We start from the raw sequence: 26,387 nt of genomic DNA on the forward strand, positions 1-26,387 counted from the left end.
GACAGAGAGATTGACACTAAATCTGTATAAATCCAGTACATTTCATATTGATGTATAAGAAAAGAGACCAACTCAAGTAGACGTTCTATGCTGAAGTACATTCTATGTTGACGTATTTCTAGCGGACACGGCTCATAACCTGTTGTTCTGAAAGATCTCAAAGCCGTAGATGTCCAGCACGCCGATGACCGTGTTCTTCCCGTGGACTTTGGCATCATAGTTTTTTACTTCGATGACATCATTGATCCTTCCCACGATCCAACAGAACATTCTTTCGTACATAGCCTGTTGGTCACAAGCCCCAACACCAAGGCAGACAACAGTAGACCAAAATCAATTGACAGAAAGCAGAGTGAAATGCATCCATTGTCAGCCTACCTACATTGGTTCCTCTTTTACGCAGAAGCATTCATAAGATGTTACACTGGTTACTTAAAAAAATGGGTAGCCCTACCACGTCTAAATCAACATTGGGCCCATTTCACAAACCCTTTTTGAGAGTTGGCATTATCATTGAGAGTTGGCATTATCGTTGAGAGTTGGCAATAGCTGCTGTTAACGAAGTGGCTAATGTAGTGTAGCGTGCTAGATAGCTACCTTAGCGAAGAGTCAGCATGTTGACAGTTAACTGTGCATCGGTTAATATAGCGTACCTTAGCCAAGGCGTCCCGGCCGTAGCTGGCCTCCTGGGCTGTGTGCTGCTTGTCAATGACATCACGGCCGGTGGCCACAGTGCGGTAGAGCAGGGCCTTCTCAACATTCTCCTCCTTAGTGGCCAGCAGGTCCCCGATCACCGCCACCACCTTGGAGTTCTCAATCAGTGTTGTGTCACCATCCACACCAAACGTCAGGTTGCCCTGAGAGAGGTCACATGGAGGTAAATAAAGGAATAAAACTGTAAACTAAAGAGACTATGTGGAGTAATAGCATTGGAGAGAAGGGGAGGAGAATAGCACAAACAAAGGGCTGGACAGTTTCCATTCAAATGATGACGACATATTGCTGAGTATACAGTGCCTAGTGAAAGTCTACAAACCCTTTACACAGTCGTCACATTTTGCTGCCTTAAAAATACATCTAAAAAGGATAACATTCATTTATTTTCCTACAGATCTACACAACCTACTCGACATTCACAAAGTGAAAGACATTTAGAACATTTTCCAAATGAATACATAAAAAACACTTGGTGGACGCTCCTTCGGCAGCCATTACAGCTGTGAATGATTTTCAAATAATATTCTACCAACTTTGCTCAACTCTTTAGGGCAACATATGTTTTTCTTCAAATTTCTCAGTCATGCTCATGAAATTTGGTTGAGAGTCATTAATGGACAGCAATATTCAAACGTCGTCTCTGATTTTCATGCAAATTTAGGTCAGGAATGAGGCTAGACCACACAGGAACACTTAACACCTCTTGGAAAGCCATTCTGGTGTGTCTTTAGATAAAAAGGTGTGTAATTGGTGTGTAAAACTACATCCCAGGGTTAGGTTTTCCTTTAACTAACAAACTCCCCAGTCCCTGCCGATGACAAGCATACCCATAACATGATGCTGCCACCACAATACAGAGGGTTTCACTTCTGCGTTGTGTTGTATTGGATTTTACCCAAATCTGTAGTTTTTAATTTAGGCCAAAAATTGTGTCGTTGCGGAGTTGTCTTGCAGTATTATTTAACAACCTGTTTGCAAATAGTCCAGTCGGAATGGCATCTTTCATGACTTAATACATCTGAGACAAGGTTTGAATATTGCTGTCAATCAACGATTCCCAACCAAATGTTCTGAGCTTGAGCAACTTTGACAAAAACAATGCATATACAGCATGTTGTGCAAGGTTGGTAGAATCTTATTCAAAATGATTCACTGCTGTAATGTGTGTAATGTATTACCTGCTTCCACCAGGTAGTAACTCTTGGTTGTGGGGACATACGCAATCCTCATTTTGTATTTCTTCAAAAAAAAAATGTTTTATTTATTTTACCTTTATTTAACCAGGTAGGCAAGTTGAGAACAAGTTCTCATTTACAATTGCGACCTGGCCAAGATAAAGCAAAGCAGTTCGACAGATACAACAACACAGAGTTACACATGGAGTAAAACAAACATACAGTCAATAATAAAGTATAAACAAGTCTATATACAATGTGAGCAAATGTGGTGAGAAGGGAGGTAAAGGCAAAAAAGGCCATGGTGGCAAAGTAAATACAATATAGCAAGTAAAACACTGGAATGGTAGTTTTGCAATGGAAGAATGTGTAAAGTAGAAATAAAAATAATGGGGTGCAAAGGAGCAAAATAAATAAATAAATTAAATACAGTTGGGAAAGAGGTAGTTGATAGGGCTAAATTATAGGTGGGCAATGTTCAGGTGCAGTAATCTGTGAGCTGCTCTGACAGTTGGTGCTTAAAGCTAGTGAGGGAGATAAGTGTTTCCAGTTTCAGAGATTTTTGTAGTTCGTTCCAGTCATTGGCAGCAGAGAACTGGAAAGAGAGGCGGCCAAAGAAATAATTGGTTTTGGGGGTGACTAGAGAGATATACCTGCTGGAGCGTGTGCTACAGGTGGGAGATTCTATGGTGACCAGCGAGCTGAGATAAGGGGGGACTTTACCTAGCAGGGTCTTGTAGTTGACATGGAGCCAGTGGGTTTGGCGACGAGTATGAAGCGAGGGCCAGCCAACGAGAGCGTACAGGTCGCAATGGTGGGTAGTATATGGGGCTTTGGTGACAAAACGGATTGCACTGTGATAGACTGCATCCAATTTGTTGAGTAGGGTATTGGAGGCTATTTTGTAAATTACATCGCCAAAGTCGAGGATTGGTAGGATGGTCAGTTTTACAAGGGTATGTTTGGCAGCATGAGTGAAGGATGCTTTGTTGCGAAATAGGAAGCCAATTCTAGATTTAACTTTGGATTGGAGATGTTTGATATGGGTCTGGAAGGAGAGTTTACAGTCTAACCAGACACCTAAGTATTTGTAGTTGTCCACGTATTCTAAGTCAGAGCCGTCCAGAGTAGTGATGTTGGACAGGCAGGTAGGTGCAGGTAGCGATCGGTTGAAGAGCATGCATTTAGTTTTACTTGTATTTAAGAGCAATTGGAGGCCACGGAAGGAGAGTTGTATGGCATTGAAGCTTGCCTGGAGGGTTGTTAACACAGTGTCCAAAGAAGGGCCGGAAGTATACAGAATGGTGTCGTCTGCGTAGAGGTGGATCAGAGACTCACCAGCAGCAAGAGCGACCTCATTGATGTATACAGAGAAGAGAGTCGGTCCAAGAATTGAACCCTGTGGCACCCCCATAGAGACTGCCAGAGGTCCGGACAACAGACCCTCCGATTTGACACACTGAACTCTATCAGAGAAGTAGTTGGTGAACCAGGCGAGGCAATCATTTGAGAAACCAAGGCTGTTGAGTCTGCCGATGAGGATGTGGTGATTGACAGAGTCGAAAGCCTTGGCCAGATCAATGAATACGGCTGCACAGTAATGTTTCTTATCGATGGCGGTTAAGATATCGTTTAGGACCTTGAGCGTGGCTGAGGTGCACCCATGACCAGCTCTGAAACCAGATTGCATATTAGAGAAGGTATGGTGAGATTCAAAATGGTCGGTAATCTGTTTATTGACTTGGCTTTCGAAGACTTTAGAAAGGCATGGTAGGATAGATATAGGTCTGTAGCAGTTTGGGTCAAGAGTGTCCCCCCCTTTGAAGAGGGGGATGACCGCAGCTGCTTTCCAATCTTTGGGAATCTCAGACGACACGAAAGAGAGGTTGAACAGGCTAGTAATAGGGGTGGCAACAATTTCGGCAGATAATTTTAGAAAGAAAGGGTCCAGATTGTCTAGCCCGGCTGATTTGTAGGGGTCCAGATTTTGCAGCTCTTTCAGAACATCAGCTGAATGGATTTGGGAGAAGGAGAAATGGGGAAGGCTTGGGCGAGTTGCTGTTGGGGGTGCAGTGCTGTTGACAGGGGTAGGAGTAGCCAGGTGGAAAGCATGGCCAGCAGTAGAAAAATGCTTATTGAAATTTTCAATTATGGTGGATTTATCAGTGGTGACAGTGTTTCCTATCTTCAGTGCAGTGGGCAGCTGGGAGGAGGTGTTCTTATTCTCCATGGACTTTACAGTGTCCCAGAACTTTTTTGAGTTAGTGTTGCAAGAAGCAAATTTCTGCTTGAAAAAGCTAGCCTTGGCTTTTCTAACTGCCTGTGTATAATGGTTTCTAGCTTCCCTGAACAGCTGCATATCACAGGGACTGTTCGATGCTAATGCAGAACGCCATAGGATGTTTTTGTGTTGGTTAAGGGCAGTCAGGTCTGGGGAGAACCAAGGGCTATATCTGTTCCTGGTTCTAAATTTCTTGAATGGGGCATGTTTATTTAAGATGGTTAGGAAGGCATTTTTAAAAAATATCCAGGCATCCTCTACTGACGGGATGAGGTCAATATCCTTCCAGGATACCCCGGCCAGGTCGATTAGAAAGGCCTGCTCGCTGAAGTGTTTCAGGGAGCGTTTTACAGTGATGAGAGGAGGTCGTTTGACCGCTGACCCATTACGGATGCAGGCAATGAGGCAGTGATCGCTGAGATCTTGGTTGAAGACAGCAGAGGTGTATTTAAAATGTGTAATATATTTTTAGAATGTGGAGTAGGTTGTATAGATCGATAGGAAAACAACCTAATGTAGTCAGTCCCTTTTAGCAAAATGTGAAGACTGTACAAGGGGTGTGTAGGTTTTCACAAGGCACTGCACATTTAACCCTGTTCCAATGGAACCTATGCTAACCCTGCTGGCAGGCCAATAGGGTTAGGAGTTAGTATGGGGTATTACCAGGTGCAGGATAGTGGCCAGGACCTTGTAAACCGTCTGGAGCTCATCTGCTGTGAAGCCGATCACCTTCATGGCGTCTGCCACTGCTTTGAAATCGCCACCATCGTCGATGGACGACTGTGACAGGGAGAGAGAAAGGAGGGAGATGGAGGAGTAAAACAATTGGAAAGTATTTGTCACCTCGTTTCACACAAATCACGTTACATTTGGTCAGTTTTGAAGGAAAACTTCCAGCTAGTGTCGTGAATTTAGTCAAGATATTTACTTGGCATCTACTTTGGGTCCGTCTGTAACACTGGCCAAGTACACCACTTCCTCACTTTGGCAAGGACGAGTTCATTCCTAACATGTTTCCTCTCCCAGCAGCCAAAGTCATACAGTAGGAATCACTAGATGACCACAAATGTCTTCAAGACAGAACACTGAGTGTCAGTCGGGGACTATTCCTATAAAAATGGGACCATGTACAAACCCCCTCAGCAGTGTGGACCCTAGCTCTGTTCTGTTCCATGACGTCACGTTGTTTGTTGCTATAAAATATTGTTTTGTTCCTACTCGTTTAGCTTAAAGTGCAGAGACAGCAGAACGGATATGCCTGCTTTAATTAAACAATGTTTTAATAGCTGGGCTTGTGTATCTTTATTCCTGGGAAAATAAACAGTGTGACCAAATAAACACAGCATGATAGTGACATTCTCTGTCTAGAACTTGTTTTTGTGACCGTTTATACAAAATTAGGGTTCAAAGTAGATATAGTTCTGTAGTAACCTACAGTACCTTGATGTGGCCTCCCACTTTGATGTAGTTGAAGGCTGTGGGGTCCTTCGAGACGTGGAGGGACCGCAAGAGAGACTCAGGACCTCCTTTAACCATCTGAAGAGAACGGATGGAGAATGAGAGAGATAGAGACTGAGTCAGTACTGACACATGCCAATGACTGTTCAGTATTTACATTCTAAACCACTTACATTTAGCGACTTACAGGAGTAATTAGGGTTAATTGCCTTGCTCAAGGGCACAGACATATTTTTCACCTAGTCGGCTCAGGGATTCGAACCAGCGACCTTTTGGTTACTGGCTCAATGCTTTTAAGAGCTAAGCTACCTGCCGCCCCCTATTTAATTTGAATGTTGCCGTTAGTCATATGTAACTCCCCAGTAAAATGGAGCAAAGGAAAATAATAATCTAGATAGCGAGACTGGACCAATGGAGGGTGAAGTCCCTTGAGAATCGGGAGTTTATGGAGTGAGAAAGATGGAGGTTTATTAGTGGAGATAATGGGGTGAGAAGATGGATATATATTTTCAACTGACAGCACGGGCTGTAACAGCTATGACATCACCATGCCTTTATGATTAACACAGCCACAGACCCACGGCCCATCTGGTCTGGATACCAGCTTATGGTGGCATCAGTCTGGCGTGTAACACACACGTAAACGCTCACACACACCTGGTAGAAAGAGTGGAAGCTTCTCTCCCCCTCCTGCTGGAAGATGACTCTGGACTGTAAGAGAAACAGATTTAGTTTGTTGATTCAGAGAGAAATATATTTGATCTTTATTTATACAGGTGATCTCATCGGGAATAAAACATGTATTTTCTAGCGCCCCCTACCTTCTCCAGCAGGTAGTTGTTGATGTGGCCCCCGATGGGATCTCCCTTGAAGTCGAAGTTGATGTCCATGTACTTGCCGAAGCGGCTGGAGTTGTCGTTGCGGTTGGTCTTGGCGTTGCCGAAGGCCTCTAGTACACAGTTGGATTTCAGCAGCATGTTTTTCACCCTGGAGAGAGAGGCGACACATGTTCTCAGTGATACTAACGGCTCGCCGGGCTCCTATCAACTGATACTAACCCACGGAGATAAACAATAAGGTGGCCTATGGAGGACGACGGGGATGAATATAGTAGTGTGAGGTAGATACACGAGTGTTAAGACTTAAAGGGATAGTACGACATTCTGGCATTGTTCTACTTACTCCGAGTCAGATGAACTCGTGGATACCATTTCTCCGCGTGCAGTATGAATGAAATTAAAGGCAGCTTCGCGAGCCATTGCTAACATGCGTTAGCACAACGACTGGAAGTCTACAGGTACACTGGCCAGAATCTTACACTATCCCTGTAAGTTCTCCATTTTACACCGATTTAGGTAGAACTGTCATTACTCGGTCAGATCCTACAGTTGCCTGTCCCTTACGGGGCCCATCTGTGTTAGGACAAGGTTATAGATGGTTGGAGTGTCTTATCAACATGTTGTTCATGTGCAGTATACGACAACTCCATTTAGCACAGAGACTACGTTGGCCCTGGATATTTATGCTGTGTATTTATGCTGTGTAGTGCTGGGTCAGACCACAGGCTCCTCACAACATACTCTGTGCTGGGGTGCACGCCTCCTCCCATGGCCCATACAAACACGAGCACCGCAGCGCACATATACCACCCGCTCTGGCTATCCCATTAGTCGGAGCTCCATACAGCCTGTAGCATTTCCTTACAGGCAGGGCAGAACTGGGAGAGTTGTGGGCTTATAAACGTGACTTGTACTCTGTCTTAAAATAACACAAAACGACAGTTTTACTCCTTTAAAATGGCTACAGGGAAGATGTAGTGGGTCAAGGGCAATATATTCAGCACTAAAAGGCCATAAACAGCCCTATTTCTGGGTTTTTATTACGAGTGGTGTGTGCCAATCATGTGTGTGTCATAAGAAAGGTTATAAAGCATTTATACAGCTGAGCTTTTATCCTTGGGCCAATGTAGAAATGATAACAGGGGTAATAACTAGTAATGACCTGATAGGCAGGGGTGTAGTGCTGCATGGAGTGATACTCTCTCACTTTTGGTAAAACAAATTCTGTAAAATTAATTCAGATACATTTTAAATAAATTATATTTAATTACCACTGAAATTCAATGAAAAACGATAGAAAGACAAACCAAATCAATATGTATAGCAGCCTAGAGGTAAATGGTGGTTTCTTCCCTGTCTTCTCTGGTGTTGTCAAGGACGATGAAGAACTGTAGGCTTCGCAATAATGCATTTAGGTTATAGTTTTTAACAACGGGTCAAACAAGCTGTAGCTAGCTACAAACTAAACTGAAAAAACACGCTGCCGTGAAGCTACATTTTCAGATATTATATGTTTCTTAAAAATAAAAATAAATTCTCCCCAATTTCATGATATCCAATTGGTAGTTACAGTCTTGTCCCATCACTGCAACTCCTGTACGGACTCGGGACAGGCGACAGTCGAGAGCCATGCGTCCCCTGCCAAGCCTCACTGTTTCTTGACACACTGCTCGCTTAAACCCGGAAGCCAGCCGCACCATTGTGTCGGAGGAAACACTGTACAGCTGGCGACCGAAGTCAGAGTGCATATGCCTGGCCACCACAAGGAGTCGCTAGAGAGCGATGGGACAAGGACATCCCGGCTGGTCAAACCCTCCCTTAACCCGGACATCGCTGGGCCAATTGTGCGCCGCCTCATGGGTCTCCCGGTCGCAACACAGCCCGGGATCGAACCAGGATCTGTAGTGACCACTGCGCCACTCGGGAAGCACATTTAGTTTATAGTTTAGGATGAGTTAATAAACTACACTAAAAGATTGATTTTATGGCTATTTGAAAATAAAATTCCTGCAATTCTAGGTAGTAATGATTTATGTACACTACTTGGTCAATTGATTTGATAGCCTGTTTAATCTATGCAAATCAATTATGTGAATTGATAGTTGATCTCTGTTTTCTTTAATTCTGTAATAGGGTATATTAGGGTAGGCCGTCATTGTAAATAAGAATTTGTTCTTAACTGACTTGCCCAATTAAATAAAAGGTTACATTTAGAAGAAAAAATATATAAAAAACAAAAACAAAAAATATTGTAACCATGTGTTCAAGCTAATCAAATCAAAGTTGATTTATGATACAGTGTAGTGTAGGCTACAAAATACAATCAAATGCCTACTCGCAACTAAAGCTCTCCTCGCAAACAGTGCAATGATATCAAGCTAAATGTATTTGTATTTACATTAGGCTGTAGTGTACAAATAGCTATACCACGTGGGTGTAGGTCTATTAGGCAATACTGAAAATTATTCCTGAACTGACCGAATGGCTAAGTTGGTTCAACTTCTTTATCACTGAGCGATCCTGACGCTGTCCTTTCATCACCAGGAAGGGCGCTCCAATCGTTTAAAGTAACACTCATCAAGATATGTTACCTACGGCTAATAGTCCTTCTCATCACTTAGGCCTAGTGTTATTATTACAAATAGAAGATTATCAATTCTCACAATGGTGCTTGTTTAGTAAAGTTAGATCAAAGCTAAATCAATGTCTCGCAAGATCACATAATGATTCATTTGAGTTTTACAAAACATAACTAAATATAATAGCATAGAATAGTAGGCCTATAATGTTACACCAAAAACACCTAACTTCTAACGAGATTTTAGGAAGGTTAGCTTAGGCTGACGAGTCCCCAAAAAATGATCATGCTCCAAATCTCAACAAAGCGCGATATGCTTTTATTGAAACAAAATACAAGAAAAGGCTAATAGTTTGTTGACACCATCTGGTCTAATTAGCTCAAAATGCATATTCCCATGAAACTAATTAAGATCAATCAAATTATTGGCATGCAGATGCAGTTTTGGATTTTTTCACCGGAAAAAACGTAAAGAATTCACGATGGACAGTGATTTTGAATTGAGGAATGTTTGAGGGTATGAAAAATGTTGCATTTCCTTGAGACAATATGTGTGGGCATAGGCAGACATTGCAATTTTTTATATTTAAAAGAAATGTAACCTTTATTAACTAGGCAAGTCAGTTAATAACAAATTCTTATTTTACAATGATGGCCTAGGAACAGTGTGTTAACTGCCTTGATCAGGGACAGAACGACAGATGTTTACCTTGTCAGCTCGGGGATTTGATCTAGCAGCCTTTCGGTTACTGGCCCAATGGCTACCTGCCACCCCAAATTGGAGGATGTATTGGAGAATGTATTTTATGCATAGGCCTGTTCTACAATGATATTTTATACTTTAGAAGATAAGGCCTATAAGGATATATACAACGGGTGGGTCTAATCCTGGATGCTGATTGGCTAAATTCGCATTCCAGCCGGTGTCTACTCCACAAGTTACCACCAGCTAAAAGCTATGAGGTTGAAATGCCTATTTACTCTGTTCCATCTCACTGCGCAATCCACTGTCTCATCAGCCCAGCCAGGCAATGTATAAACTTGTTATCCATTATAAAAGCATCTAGACATTATCTCCAATTTCTTTTAGACTAGCAGTGGAGATTTGCATAAACCTCTCTGACATTTGCAGCATTGTTTCCATATTGAAATTCAATCTCCAGCTGTCCCATAGTAATGAATGTGTCGGGACACGACAGACAGGCAGGGAGCTTTTATCAGCCAGTCGAAATCAAGAATCAGCTGGCATAATTTTTAAGGATATATACAAATAATGTCAACAGAAAACAGGTAAAACTAAACGAAATGCAGCTATGCAGCTGTCTTTCCAGCTTCAGTTTGAAGTGATTGTGTTAGCTGTGTTGTTGGCTAGCTCATCTGAACAATAGTGTCCTGACAAGAGAGCACATTTTATATGCCAGGCGAAATCATGCATCATTAGCTCACTGTTATGGATGTATCCAAATAAATGTCACTAGAAAACAGGTTAAACAAACGCAAATGTAGCTAATTTGCTGTTATTCTGGCTGCACTATTTGACTTGACTAAGTTAGCTGTAGTTGGCCAGCTAGCAAGCAAGGGTTAAGAACGCCAGCCAGTATGGCAATGGAACATTTAGAATGAACGAATGGGTCGCATCCATAGATATAGAACAAAAATACAACAAAAGACCAGCTGGCTGGCAAACCTTAGATTTGTGTCGGGACTATATTTCGTTGAAGGATGAAATAGTATGAATAAATTAATACAATGGTTTGTGTCAAACATTATTTGAATATTTTTCTAACCCATATAAAATGATAAAGCCCTGAAAGCTGGTGTTTGGAGGGTATATTGGCATGGATTGCAGGCCCTCGACTTTGGTTAAAAGCCTGGGTGAAAGACTTGCTGGCACGAAAATAGGCATGAATGATCAATTCCCGAAAGAAATTGGAGAATGGTGCAAAGTTCTGTACCCAATCTTCAAGGTGAATAGATTATAAGGGAAAGGTGTAGCTCCTGTAGTCGATAAACTGCATATTGATAACCAAATGTTCCGAGACACAAAGACTTATCCATGGCTATTCTAAATATTACAACGATCCCATAGAGGAGTCGAATAATGGTAAGAAAGACCCAATACTAGCCATGGTAGGGATTGTAACAAAATATATACAGTTGAAGTCGGAAGTTTACATACACCTTAGCCAAATACTTTTAAACTCAGTTTTTCACAATTCCTGACATTTAATCCTAGTAACAATTCCCTGTCTTAGGTCAGTTAGGATCACCACTTAATTTTAAGAATGTGAAATGTCAGAATAATAGTAGAGAGAATTATTTATTTCAGCTTTTTTTTTCTTTCATCACATTCCCAGTGGGTCAGAAGTTTAAATACACTCAATTAGTATTGGGTAGCATTGCCTTTCAATTGTTTAACTTGGGTCAAATGTTTCAGGTAGCCTTCCACAAGCTTCCCACAAACCTTTGGGTGAATCTTGGCCCATTCCTCCTGACAGAGCTGGTGTAACTGAGTCAGGTTTGTAGGCCTCCTTGCTCGCACACGCTTTTTCAGTTCTGCCCACACATATTCTATAGGATTGAGGTCAGGGCTTTGTGATGGCTACTCCAATATTTTGACTTTGTTGTCCTTAAGCTATTTTGCCACAACTTTGGAAGTATGCTTGGGGTCATTGTCCATTTGGAAGACCCATTTGCGACCAAGCTTTAACTTCCTGACTGATGTCTTGAGATGTTGCTTCAATATATCTACATAATTTTCCATCCTCATGATGCCATCGATTTTGTAAAGTCCACCAGTCCCTCCTGCAGCAAAGCACCCCCATAACATGATGCTGCCACCCCTGCGCTTCATGGTTGGGATGGTGTTCTTCAGCTTGCAAGCATCCCCATTTTTCCTCCAAACGATGGTCATTATGGCCAAACAGTTCTATTTTGTTTCATCAGACCAGAGAACATTTCTCCAAAAAGTTCCATCTTTGTCTCCATGTGCAGTTGCAAACCATAGTCTGGATTTTTTATGGCAGTTTTGGAGCAGTGGCTTTTTCCTTGCTGAACAGCCTTTCAGGTTATGTCGATATAGGACTCGTTTTACTGTGGATATACAGTGCCTTGCGAAAGTATTCGGCCCCCTTGAACTTTGCAACCTTTTGCCACATTTCAGGCTTCAAACGTAAAGATATAAAACTGTATTTTTTTGTGAAGAATCAACAACAAGTGGGACACAATCATGAAGTGGAACGACATTTATTGGATATTTCAAACTTTTTTAACAATTCAAAAACTGAAAAATTGAGTGTGCAAAATTATTCAGCCCCCTTAAGTTAATACTTTGTAGCGCCACCTTTTGCTGCGATTACAGCTGTAAGTCGCTTGGGGTATGTCTCTATCAGTTTTGCACATCGAGAGACATTTTTTTCCCCTTCCTCCTTGCAAAACAGCTCGAGCTCAGTGAGGTTGGATGGAGAGCATTTGTGAACAGCAGTTTTCAAAAATACAGTTTTACATCTTTATGTTTGAAGCCTGAAATGTGGCAAAAGGTCGCAAAGTTCAAGGGGGCCGAATACTTTCGCAAGGCACTGTAGATACTTTTGTACCTGTTTCCTCCAGAATATTCACAAGGTCCTTTGCTGTTGTTCTGGGATTGATTTGCACTTTTCGCACCAAAGTACATTAATCTCTAGGAGACAGAATGCATCTCCTTCCTGAGCGGTGTGATGGCTGCGTGGTCCCATGGTGTTTACACTTGCGTACTATTGTTTATACAGATGAACGTGGTACTTTCAGGCGTTTGCAAATTGCTCCCAAATATGAACCAGACTTGTGGAGGTCTACAATATTTTTTCTGAGGTCTTGGCTGATTTCTTTTGAAATTTTGAAGGTAGGCCTTGAAATACATCCACAAGTACACCTCCAATAGGCGTCAATTAGCGTCAATTAGCCTATCAGAAGCTTCTGAAGCCATGGCATCATTTGATGGAATTTTCCAAGCTGTTTAAAGGCACAGTAAACTTAGTGTATGTAAACTTCTGACCCACTGGAATTGTGATACAGTGAATTCTAAGTGAAATTATCTGTCTGTAAATAATTGTTGGAAAAAGTAATTGTGTCATGCACAAAGTAGATGTCCTAACCGACTTGCCAAAACTATAGGAATTTGTGGAGTGGTTGAAAAACAAGTTGTAATGACCTAAGGGTACATAACAAAGTATTGAGATAAACGTTTGTTATTGACCAAATACTTATTTTCCACCATAATTTGCAAATAAATGCATTAAAAATGCTACAATGTGATTTTCTGGATTTTTTCCTCATTTTGTCTGTCATAGTTGAAGTGTACCTATGATGAAAATTACAGGCCTCTCTCATCTTTTGAAGTGGCAGAACTTGCACAATTGGTGGCTGACTAAATACTTTTTTGCCCCACTGTACATTTTAAAATAAATGATAAATCTAGTTTATTTATTTATTGTCCTATCATAATTGAACGTTCCCCAATCTCATACCCTAGACACCCACCAGAGCGACCCATAAACTAAACTAAAAAAGCAGCACTTTCCCCTCAAGATTCTGAGCCTGCCTGGCAGGGTTGGTCCTACAAAGCCAAAGCCCCCTGAAGGGATAGCATAACATACAAGAAAAAGCTGAAAAAGCTGAATATCCAAAGCTGCTAATGAGAACCTTGACGACCTTGTACCTAGCCAATGGGGATTCCGGTGGGGTGCCCCCACCCAGGTCATGGCAGTGCTGGAAACACTAGATGCAGTAACCCATTGGGAGGGGGTCACCCTCGGACAATCAGGGGGGGTATATTATTGTGGCCCCAAAGTCTGACGGAACAGAGATGCTTGGGAAAATGGTCACAACGGGGGACCAGCGTGTGTGTGTTTCAGGGGAAGGGGGTGTATCTGATCTCCATCACCCAGGACTTGAAAATGGTTAATCAAATCTCCCCATTTTTGCCAGCATTAGCTCAATTTTGCATGCGTTCTCAAACAGCTGCAACTGTATATGAATTTGTAAATAAAGTCCTTTCTTGAATTGGGCTCAGGGATGGAAAGACTTGAGCATCTGAGCTTATGGTTGTTTGTGGTAGAAAGGGGTTGAGGGTGTGTGTATGTGTGTATGTATCCCACATCTGTTGCTAGAGGGTAATGATGTTAGGATGAATAACAACAAATGTGTCTGTTAATCTACCATTTATATAGGAGTGGTTAAAACATGCTAATAACGGTCCTCTGAGAATATCAAAAAATACTTGGTATACAGTACCAGTCAAAGGTTTGGACACACCTACTCATTCCTGGGTTTTTCTTTATTTCTACTATTTTATTCATTGTAGAATAATAGTGAAGACATCAAAACTATGAAATAACACATATGGAATCATGTAGTAACCAAAAAAGTGTTAAACAAATCAAAATATATTTTAAATTTGAGATGAAACTGGCTCTCATGAGGACCGCCACAGGAAACGAACACCCAAAGTTATCTCTGCTGCAGAGGATAAGTTCATTAGCACCTCAGATTGCAGCCCAAATAAATGCTTCACTGAGTTCAAGTAACAGACACGTCAACATCAACTGTTCAGAGGAGACTGCGTGAATCAGGCCTTCATGGTTGAATTTCTGTAAAGAAACCACTATTAAAGGACACAAATAAGAACAAGAGACTTGCTTGGGCCAAGAAACACGAGCAATGAACATTAGATCGGTGGAAATCTGTCCTTTGGTGTGATGAGTCCAAATTTTGGATTTTAGGTTCCAACCGCCGTGTCTTTGTGAGACGCAGAGTAGGTGAATGGATGATCTCCGCATGTGTGGTTCCCACCCTGAAGCATGGAGGAGGAGGTGTGATGGTGCTTTGCTGGTGACACTGTCTGTGATTTATTTAGAATGCACGGCACACTAAACCAGCAAGGCTACCACAGCATTCTGCAGCAATACGCTATCCCATCTGGTTTGTGCTTAGTGGGACTATCATTTGTTTTCAACAGGACAATGACCCAAAACACACCTCCAGGCTGTGTAAGAGCTAATTGACCAAGGAGTGATGGAGTGCTGCATCAGATGACCTGGCCTCCACAATCACCCGACCTCAACCCAAATGAGATAGTTTGGGATGAGTTGGACCGCAGAGTGAAGGAAAAGCAGTCAACAAGTGCTCAGCATATGTGGGAACTCCTTCAAAACTGTTGGAAAAGCATTCCTCATTAAGCTGGCTGAGAGAATGTCAAGAGTGTGCAAAGCTGTCATCAAGGCAAAGGGTGGCTGCTTTGAAGAATAAAAAATCTAAAATATATCTTTACTTGTTTCACACTTTTTTGGTTACTACATGATTCCATGTGTGTAATTTCATCGTTTTGATGTCTTCACTGTATAGCCATTGATTCTTGAGGAATATAACTTAGAAATGCCTCATGACCTTCAGTTGAACTGGAGTGTGACAGATTATTGATTACAATTTTGGACAGGTAACTAGTAACTGTAACAGATTACATTTAGAAAGTAACCTGCCCAACCCTGGTTATAAGCAGTGCTGTAGTATGCACCTCCGTGAGGCGGTATTTTGTATACAATATTGAACATTTAGAAATAACACCGTATATGGTGTGACGGTATATCACCCAAGCCTACCTTCAACCAATATTAATCTTGCATGGCAAGCAACGCACTTTTACTCAAGACTGTGTCCCAAATCATCACATTCTCTACGGCGATAGAGAGGCATTTCTGCTCCATCTAACAGAAACCCTCCCAGTGCATACCACAGGTGAAATGGTGACAACTATCTCAAACTTTCGTTTATCATACTGTACTCCTGGGAATGCAAACAATTTCTGATTACTTCTGCATTCCCAGGTCATTTAGTATGGACATTCTGAGAATGTTCAAATGGAAACCTCTCACAGAAGAACGGCAGAACGTCTCACCTTTCCACCTCCGCTCTTTGCCCGGGGTTTGTGATAGCAGCAATGTATTGCATTATATATTTGCTGGCTTCAGTCTTCCCGGCGCCACTCTCCCCTGCAATGAAAAAAAGAAACGAAAATGTGTTAGAAAGTGCCAGGGAATCCAATGAGAAGGTCTAAAATGTAATCTATATTAACACAGGCTTCTTCAGGGTGAGTTTTGGGATTGATGCCTTTTGATACAGAATATTCCTCTCTTCACCACTAAGTGGCACTCTGTCAACCAAATAGATTCACCACGCTGTCACAGCTTGTGGCCACTTTCAATGTTTTCTTAGAAATAAGGTGAAGAATTGGTCCTGCTATTTTCAACTATATTGTGTCATATTGAGTTCCCCAAAAGGCTTTCCACTGAAATGACAAACTCACATTACTCCAGACAGACAACTTTAGAGCAAAAGTCAGACATGACTTCAATATTTTGAGAAAATATTTTACACTTTAAAAAGGTACGTTTTCAAACGAAAACTAAAGTTGGCATCAAGGAAGATGCAATTTGACCTGAACCAGTGTTATGTACGTGTATTACTTCTTATAAGCATTTATGAGCCCTTATAATATCCTATAATGTTGGGTATTTCTATGCTGCAATTAATTCACTAGACAGATACGAATTCATCAATCAAAACTGATTTGGTTGGCCGTTTCAGAGGGCTTCCCCCGTTACCTGAGATGACAATACAGGTGTCCTTGTTCCTCCTCTTCATGGCTTTGTAGGCTGCGTCTGCGATGGCGAAGAGATGTGGCGGTCGCTCGTACAGCTCCCGGCCCTTGTACTGCTCGATGGTGTCTCGACCGTAGATGTTCATGGCACGGTAAGGGTTAACCGACACCACCACCTCGCCGATGTAGGTGTAGATACGACCCTTCTCAAACCTGCAGCCACATGAGACAACGAGCATGGTCAACTCCTCCTCATGTCACCTGACAACGTACCGGTACCCCCTCAGTATATAGCCTCGCTATTGTTATTTTACTGCTGCTCTTTAATTAGTTGTTAATTTTTTAATATATTTTTTTGTAGGTATTTAAAATAAAAATGCATTGTTGGTTAAGGGCTTGTAAGTAAGCATTTCACTGTAAGGTCTACACCTGTGGTATTCGGTGCATGTGACAAATAAACATTTGATTTGAACGTGTGATGCTACATTGCTGATAAGATTATTAGAGGAAAAGGACCGTTTTTGGAGTAGAATGTATACATTTTCAAAAAGGCATATATTTAAAACATTTGTGGATAAAACATATCCACAAATGCTGGTCAGAAGTACAGGTATTCCAGTCAAATCTAACATTTTAGCATACCCACAACAACAAAAAAGCTCAAGACTATACGAGGTCATGTTTGGACAACCAAGCAATCTGCTCTCGCTCTCATCATAACGCTTGATTAGCCTTTATGATGTTCTATCACCAACCTTATCATCCCAACATCGACAGTAATCCACTGACTCTGTGCAGAGGTAACAGCATCTAGCACTGAGAAACATTACATTAGTGTCCTGCTCTCTATGGAAGACTATAAAAAAAAAATGTTTTATTGTCACATACACCAGATAGGTGCAGTGAAATGTGTTGTTTTACAGGGCCAGCCATGTTCAAGGGCACGTCAGATGTTTCACCTTGTCTGCCCTTTTGGTTGGGGGGAGGGGGGGGGGGTGCAAAGTACAGTCCGCCGGACATTTCAATGAGTATGTACAGTCTTGTCTCATCGCTGCAACTCCCGTACGGACTCGGGGAGAGGCGTAGGTCGAGACCCGTGCGTCCCACGAAACACGACCCAGCCAAGCCGCACTGCTTCTTGACACAATGCCCGCCTAACCCGGAAGCCAGCCGCACCAACGTGTCGGAGGAAATACCGTACACCTGGCGACAGTGTCAGCATGCATGCGCCCGGCCTGCCACAGGAGTCGCTAGAGCGCGATGGGACAAGACAGCTGTGCCACTCCGGAGGCCCCCGCCAATTGATTTTATTAAACAATTGGTCACCCAAAAAATGCGGCCCTCCGTTGGATTTCAAAATCCCGATGTGGCCCTCGAGCCAAAAAAGTTTACCCACCCCTGCTCTAACCGCTTGGCTACCTGCCGTCCTATCTAAACAAAGAGGTCCTCCATCACTATAGAATGAAGCATCCCTCTCTATATCTCAACCCTCCCTTCAACACAACAATGCGTCAGACAATGATAGCTGTCTATACTGATCTGCAGCCTAGAGCGATGCATGTATGCAGGCATGGATGCTACCAGGAACATGGTCTTGGTAGGTCCAACTCCAATGGCTACAAAAATTATGCAGTTGAAGACACTGATCCTACAGCTGTGTAGAATGTAGAGAGAGGAGCTGACTGGGGCTGATCTTGGCCTTCTCACTCTCTCTCTCTCGCTCTCTTTTTCTCTGCCCTCCGGCAGCCTGCCTGCCTGTCTCACTTCCTTCCTCTGCTGGACCAGGGTCTTTTCCCCCTACTCAGAAGAATAGAGCCTTTCTTCTCAGCTGCACCCCGGGCCAAGCCTACCTCTGCTCTGGCCTCTGGGTTCCTCCTTGGCAGCCCTGGGTTCCAGAGGCCTACAGTGGAATACAGCTTCAGGATCACTGCTTTTCCTGACTGTGTACCTCTGTATTGATGTACTTATGTGATATAGCCAGGTAAGTTACTAAGAAAATATCCTATTTTACAGTATTTCAAAGACCCGGTTATCGTAATTACGATCTTAAGACCTTTGCTACAGCACTGCCCTTGCACAGAGTCCCTGGAAAGAAACCTTGGCTTCTGATTGTTGTGTCTTTACCATCATTATCTGAAGACTTAGATAGTTTTTATCAAAGATTCTCTGTAATTAGTTATTACGCGATCAACTGATTAATCACGTAACTAATTAACTAAGAAGTCGGGGCACCAAGGAAAAATATTCAGATTACAAAGTTATCATTTCCTAAAATAACTTTTCAGATATTTTATCTGATCAATTAGTCTTCGAATTAATGAATTATTTACTGTACCTCACGTTAGTCTCATTCCAAACATCGTAAATGGTTGGTTATCTGCACGAACCCAGTCTTCACTATGAGTCATCCATACATCAATTGTCTTAAATCATTTATTTATTACTAACTAAGTAATTCACAGAAATGCATAAACAAACAAACAAAGGTAAATGTAATGATAGGAGGATGTGCCCTAGTGGGCTAAACCAGCATGGCGGCTTGTTAGACAAAAGGGGAAGTGGGGGTCGACTAAGAAGTCACTACAGAGTGATAATTCTAACAATTGAAATGCTAATCCTTTACACATGAATGCTCACTCATTCGGGAACAATTGCAATCAATATATATATTTACGCTCAGTGTGTCGTCTTGATCGCTGGTGAAAAGTTTGTGTCTTTTGTAGATTTGTCCGTCTCTCTCCCGGTTGTGGTTAGAGGGGATTGTTCAGGATTGTTCGTTATAGAATGGATGTTTCGGCGGTTGTCGTTCTTCGCGTTCAATGATACCGAATTTCTAGCTGCAGACTAGTAATTCATATCAAAGACTTGTTCTCATTCTGTCGGTATCGATAGTCTAAGAGTATAACCTTGTGGTATGGTTAAAAGATTCAGCAATGGTCCACAACCTTTGTCCCTCCTAATGGAGAAAACATGGTCTGCAACCTTTAGCCATCTCGTAATTGAGGTAAGTTCGGTCTGCTGATCGAAAAACCCGAATGGGGTTTTATTCAGATAAAGCAAGCAATCTTGTGTTGTTAGATATAGGCCTATTGATAGTCATGATGTGTTGTGCATTGGACATGCTTAAATGATGAACACTGAACGGAGCAACATACAAACATTGACAGAGCAATTGAGGTAAGCCACAACATACACACAATGGTTGTTGAAGAACTGGCCAAAACACACAGAGCTGACTGTAATCGAACCAGCGTTTCAGCTGAAACGCCCAGACAGACAAACAGAAGAGAAAGATGGCTTTAGATATTAAATGAGAACTGAGAGAACAAATGAAAAGAGACCGAGAGCTTAATTAAAGTACACTACAGTACACTACCCAAACAACCACGGCTAATTCTCTGACAGGTCAACACAGGTGGTGACTGGCTCATTCTCCTGCAGCCAGTCATGTGTGAGCCCTCTCATGTCGTCATGCCACGCGCCACTGGGCATGGCTGACACAGAGACGCCATGTTCGTGTGCCCAGGTTGGCATCGTGTGCCCAGGCTGGCATGGTTGCCCATGCCGAGGGCCTATGGAAGTGGTGGGCAGGCTGCTAAGCCTGGCAGGTTGGCCGGTGGCACCTACCCTGGCACTAGAGAAGGAGCCATTGTGCCATCCTACAGGGCAGAATGCTGCTGTGTGCACTGCCCGCTCCATTGTTCACACGTCAATTGGGGGTCTTTGTATGAGAAGTACAGATAGGCCTCCTTTCCACTACATACCCTGGGCCAACACAGTGAGCTGCCCACTTAAAGTGCACGTGTACAATGTGATCTGGGGGAATGTAAACAATGAACTACCAGTTGGGAGTATTCCATCTATGGCTGTGATCTCTGCTGGTTAGGAGTTGACAGCAACAAAAATAAAAATTGCTGAATGCGAATCTACGTAACACTATATAGGCTACTGTAGACCTAACAGGTTTCAGACGGGACGTGGGAAAATATAAGTCCAAAATCGAGAACATCACTAGGGAGTGTAATTTTGCCATTGTGGTTTGGTTTCCATCCACACTCAGAAACGTCATATATGGTAGAGAAGAAACACAATGGCAGACAAGGAAACAATCTGTTTGCGCTATATTACCGTTCCACCCAAACAGTCCGTCAGGCCGTTTCAACAATACAGACAGTGTCCTGGTGTTTTCCGAACCTCTGGGGTTTTAATAAATAGACATTATGATTCATGTCCTATTCCATCCTCATCTCTTCAGGATCAGAACCTCTGGGGTTTTAATAAATATACATTATGATTCATGTCCTATTCCATCCTCATCTCTTCAGGATCAGAGGGCATCTGTCCAAAAACAGAATCAATTGTGCGCGTATTATGATGAGAGACACATCTGTGGGAGAGTATGTGTGACACCACTGGATGGTTCAGTGAGTCTCATTCCAGGGGATTTCAATAACGCAGAGAGATTATTACAAAGATAAACAAACAGACTGGAGTGTGAGTCTAGACTAAACGTTGGGTGGCTGTTTCTGGGAAGGTTGAGAAACGTTCTAGGGTCTTTAGAAAAACTGGAGGTGGGTGGGAGGGTACTATGGCAACTCTAGCGTCAGAGCGTGAGGGTGTTGATGTCAGCATGTCTCAGCGCTCCTCCCCTCTCTCCCTCCCTCCTTCTCTCCCTTCTCCTCCGGTTTCCCGGCAGCTCAAGGGAGGGGTACTGCTGGAAGGACATGAATGCTGTGGGTCATGCCAGTCAGACACTCTTCAACTCACAGCTGGGCCCAGAGCAGAAAGAGGGAGAGGGAGGATGAGAGGTAGACGGCGAGAGAGTACAAAAAAAGGACAAAAATGTATGAGCTTACCAGGATTGAGGGCAATTACATGTACATATTACCTCAGCACCGGTGCCCCCGCACATTGACTCTGTACCAGTAGCCCCTGTATATAGCCCCACTATTGTTATTTACTGCTGTTCTTTAATTATTTGTTATTCTTACCTCTTACTATATTGGGGAGTATTTTCTTAAAACAGCATTGCTGGTTAAGGGCTTGTAAGTAAGCATTTCACTGTAAGGTCTACCTACACCTGTCGTACTCAGCGCATGTGACAAATACAAGTGCACTAAAATTGCAATTCTCTTCAAAGCTTTTCAATGAGGAAAACATTTCATTGTAATTGGAGTTTGGTTCACTTTTTGAGTTGACTGCACTCTGGATAAGAGCATCTGCTAAATTAATAAAATGTCAAATGAGAGAGAGAGAGAGAGACTAGGGAGAGAGACCAGGGAGAGAGACAGGCAGAGACCAGGGAGAGAGACGACCAGAGAGAGAGACAGGCAGAGACCAGAGAGAGAGAGACCAGAGAGAGAGAGACCAGCCAGAGAGACCAGAGAGAGAGCGGGAGAGACCAGAGAGAGAGCGGGAGAGACCAGAGAGAGAGCGGGAGAGACCAGAGAGAGAGCGGGAGAGACCAGAGAGAGAGCGGGAGAGACCAGAGAGAGAGCGAGAGAGACCAGAGAGAGAACGAGAGAGACCAGAGAGAGAGCGGGAGAGACCAGAGAGAGAGACCAGAGAGAGGGAAAGGTTGGATAGGGAAAGTGTGTGTATTTTGGACTCAAGATTAAGGTGTGGCCAACATTTTGGGACTGTCGTTTTCACTCCATTTTCCTTGACCTCTTCTGCTCTCTTCTTTTTACACCACATTTCCCAGTTTCCAGTGACTTGTGCCTGAGGTAGTTGATTGGGACTGGGCCTCCTTACACAGTACAAAAAGCGGAGAAGCGATACCCTTTGAGCTACACCACAAGCTAGACCACAAACAATCAATCTCAAGAGCTACCTTGGGCTTGGAGCTTGTTGAGTAGACTGTAATGTCTACTTCTCTATGACTGTCTGTCCCTACCGTTCGTATAAAGATTCCAATGCCAGCCCATGCGCACACACCCCTCAGAAGTGAATTACAAGCCAAAGCAAAGTATATAACCGATGGCCCCAATCTTGTTTGGGTGGGTCTTTTATGGTTCTTTGTCAGTGGTTAACTAGGGTGGGGAGTAATTTTCTCACTCAAGTTTAGTTTAAAGTTGTATTAGTCGTATGTAGAGGATACCCATGGTATACATCGACCAATGAAATGCTTACTTGCAGGTTCCTTCTCGACAATGCAACAATAAGAAATAAGAAAATGTGAATACGAACATAAAATAAATGGCAGTAGAATAGATCAATACATTTCAGCATAAGCATAATACAGGAACAATTTATAGTCCAATATTTACACGTGTTTTGGGAAATGGGGATGGGGGCAAGTGACTAAATTGAGCAGAGCAAGAGTCTGGTAGTAGGCTTGGGTGGTATACCGTATATACCGTATACTAGGGTATTTGAAAATAGCCACGGGATGTTTTTTCAATACCATCAATACCGTTGAAACAAATTCTTTGAAGTCTTTCTATACATTTTAATATTTGCAGCTACTTTTTAAGTACCTGCAGTCACCTTGTGCAATACGTTACGAGATCAATCAGATCAAGTTCTTCATTTCGCCTGTCACATTATGAAGATTACCGTAGTTCCCCTGAACAGGTGAGCCTGTCACATTATGAAGATTACCGTAGTTCCCCTGAACAGGTGAGCCTGTCACATTATGAAGATTACCGTAGTTCCCCTGAACAGGTGAGCCAGTCACGTGCTTGTTTGTAAATAGCACAACGGGAGGAAATGGGAGCAGGTGGGTCCTATTGACAGGGGTCGCGTTTTCTATTAATATATGTCATTTAGAAGACACTTTTATCCAAAACGACTTAGCCATGCATGCATACATTTTTACTTATGGGTGGCCCCGAGAAAAGTCTGTGTTTTTCTGCTTCAATAGAGTGATCAGGGACGCGCAACGATAGTTTTCCTTCACAGATAATGCATTAGTGCCACACATTTGGCAGAAAATAGCTTCAATTTCATCAGATGACAACAGAAGTGCAAAGCTATTTTCTGCCTGCAGCCACACAAGTAAATTAGCTTACGATGGAAAAGCAAGGTCTTTTTGAAAGAACAACGCATGCCTATCATATTTCAAATGTTTTGCTTAAAGTTAATCTTGCATTTTACCAGAGAAAATTAGATACACATCAGTCATAACACTGTCTGCAGATAGATAAGAATTCACAATCAGCCATTCTGAGTGGAGAAGTGCAACTGAACCACAAAAAAATGCGTCCCTCTAGCAGAGATGACAATAAGAAGCATTTTAAATCTGCATTTACAAAAAAGTAAGTGGCTGAATTAATAAGGTGGCGGGACATCTTATTGTGTTAGCTTTCTGCCGTGTCTCCCCCGAGCAGAGCAGGCAGGCCCGTTGCCCTAGCGACTCCAGTCTCCACATAGACACAGTGGATACATGCAGCTCCAAAGCCAGTACTGTTCTTCCTTCATACAAGCAAGTGTGGGGCCTCCCGAGTGGCGCAGAGGTCTAAGGCACTGCATCGCAGTGCTAGAGGGGTCACTACAGACCTACGTTCGATCCCGGGATGTATCACAACCGGCCATGATCGGGATTCCCATGCGCACAATTGGCCCAGCGTCGTCCGGGTTAAGGGAGCGTTTGGCCGGGGGTGCTTTACTTGGCTCATCGCGCTCTAGTGACTCCTTGTGGCAGGCCGGGTGCCTGCAGGCTGATCTCGGTTGTCAGGTGAACGGTATTTCCTCCGACACATTGGTGCGGCTCGCTTCCGGGTTAAGCTAGCGAGTGTTAAGAAGCACGTCATGTTTCGGAGAACACATGACTTGACCTTCACCTCCCGAGCCCGTTGGGGAGTTACAGCAATGAAACAAGATCAAACATTTGGGAGAAAAAGGGGTTAAAATATTAAAAAAACTGACAGAAGTTTTGTTGTCGGAAGAGAAAGCCTTGAATTGTACATCTTGTCTCATACAATCATTGGTTCCTGTAGGTGCTGGGTAGAGATATGACAGAGAGACAGACGGTCATAGCCCCCTCCTCAGACTTTTTGGCAGAACGCCCAGAATATGTTCTATAAGTTAAGATAGGAGACGGTGCCAGTCACATGCAGGAGCCAAACGTTAATTATGAATTCATTATGATCCATGAATAATGTAAATCATGCAAATATAACTTGTATATGTAAGCAGTATATAACAGAACTAACGGGACTGCCCCGGAAGAGCTCCCGACCGACGTGTACTATGGTGCATTAGGTTTGTTGGAACCTCTCCAGAACCTCTTAAGTTTGACTTTGAGTCCCTGGTGGTAATTTCCACAACACAAACATGCCTCAAAACTTTGTTCATTTGCACATTTTCATATTCGCTTGTAAAATGTCCAAACTCACCAAAAATGGCATTCGGTAGCTCCTACTGATATACTGTATGTATAACTTTATGAGCTGCATAGCCTGTCTTTGCAATTAGTTTATGTTCTTTTGCACTCTTTAGCATATGTAGCAGCAGGCTCCATGGAAATTCACATTTTTTTGTGCTAATTATGTTAGCATTCTGGTAATAGATGCACAATGGCTGTTTTAGCGTTTTTCTGGCGCCCACTTGTGTATTTAGCCGGTAATACCATAAATCCCAGAATGAGAGAAACGGTGTGACGACATGAAAATCTGGATACCGCCCAACCCTATCTGGTAGCAGCAGTTGTGATGTGTGAATGCATGAATGTATATGTATATGTGTGTGTGTGTGTCTGTGTGGGCGTGTGCATGAGTCAGTGCATGTGTGCTAAGGTGTGGAGAATCAGAGCAGGTGGTCAGTCCAGTTCAATTGTTCAGCAGTCTGATGGCTTGTAGATAGGAACTGAATGACAATTCTTAAAAATACAGATAAAGAGAAGAATGCAACCTCACGAACGTACATATATATAACATAGCATGGTGGTCCTAAGAGACCTCTTTAAACCAAATAGCCTCTAGAGCCTATCCCCTAGACCAAGGGGGGGCAATGTACCAGGCACGTCAATCCGGCCCACAAGACATTTTTTTACCCCTTTTTCTCCCTAATTTTGTGGGATCCAATTGGTAGTTACAGTCTTGTCCCATCGCTGCAGCTCCCCTACGGATTCGGGAGAGGTGAAGGTCGAGAGCCGTGTGTCCTCCGAAACATGACCCAGCCAAGCCGCACTGCTTCTTGACACAATGCCGCTTAACCCGTCCGCACCAATGTGTCAGAGGAAACACGGTACACCTGGCGAACGTGTCAGCATGCATGCGCGCGGCCCGCCACGCCATAGGAGTCACTAGAGCGTGATGGGACAAGGACATTCTGGCCGGCCAAACCCTCTCTTAACTCGGACAACGCTGGGCCAATTGTGCGCCGCCTCATGGGTCTCCCAGTCCCGGCCAGCTGTGACACAGCCTGGGATCGAACCCGGGTCTGTAGTGACGCCTCAAGCACAGTGCCTTAGGCCGCTGCGCCACTCGGGAGGCCCACGCATATTGATTTTAACAAACAATTGGTCCCCCAAAAAATGCATCCCTCTGTTGAATTCCCAACAGGTTTGCACACCACTGCCCTAGACACTTGTGTACAGCTGAAAGGATTGGAATGGCATATAAATAAAAAACAGCGCAAGGTGGAATTGTTACCATATTACTTCATCATTCCAAACCTTCAAAAGATGCCTAGGGGTAAAAGGAATAGGACACAGCCAGTGTTATCGCCAAGGATCCAGTATAATAGACAACACAACAAGTGC

The 26,387-nt window shown here is 43.0% G+C and overlaps 1 protein-coding gene across 2 annotated transcripts in view; it reads right to left on the bottom strand.

Annotated features, from left to right (window-relative positions):
- Positions 1 to 26,387, bottom strand: part of LOC139368059 (unconventional myosin-Id-like) — a 119,126-nt gene that overhangs the window by 76,187 nt on the left and 16,552 nt on the right. The window contains exons 1-9 of one of the 2 annotated variants that reach the window (XM_071106596.1): positions 19,356 to 19,471; positions 16,686 to 16,894; positions 15,980 to 16,073; positions 6,453 to 6,618; positions 6,289 to 6,342; positions 5,614 to 5,709; positions 4,837 to 4,953; positions 654 to 857; positions 140 to 285 (exon numbers count right to left, since the gene is read on the bottom strand). In XM_071106596.1, coding sequence (XP_070962697.1) covers positions 140 to 285; positions 654 to 857; positions 4,837 to 4,953; positions 5,614 to 5,709; positions 6,289 to 6,342; positions 6,453 to 6,618; positions 15,980 to 16,073; positions 16,686 to 16,827 — 1,019 coding nt within the window. In that variant the 5' untranslated portion in view covers positions 16,828 to 16,894; positions 19,356 to 19,471. Of the gene's footprint in view, positions 1 to 139; positions 286 to 653; positions 858 to 4,836; positions 4,954 to 5,613; positions 5,710 to 6,288; positions 6,343 to 6,452; positions 6,619 to 15,979; positions 16,074 to 16,685; positions 16,895 to 19,355; positions 19,472 to 26,387 lie in introns of those variants that run through there. The other variant, XM_071106595.1, reaches the window with a different exon arrangement.

The sequence above is a fragment of the Oncorhynchus clarkii genome, chromosome 16 (assembly GCF_045791955.1).
Source record: "Oncorhynchus clarkii lewisi isolate Uvic-CL-2024 chromosome 16, UVic_Ocla_1.0, whole genome shotgun sequence".
Taxonomy (NCBI): Eukaryota; Metazoa; Chordata; class Actinopteri; order Salmoniformes; family Salmonidae; genus Oncorhynchus; species Oncorhynchus clarkii.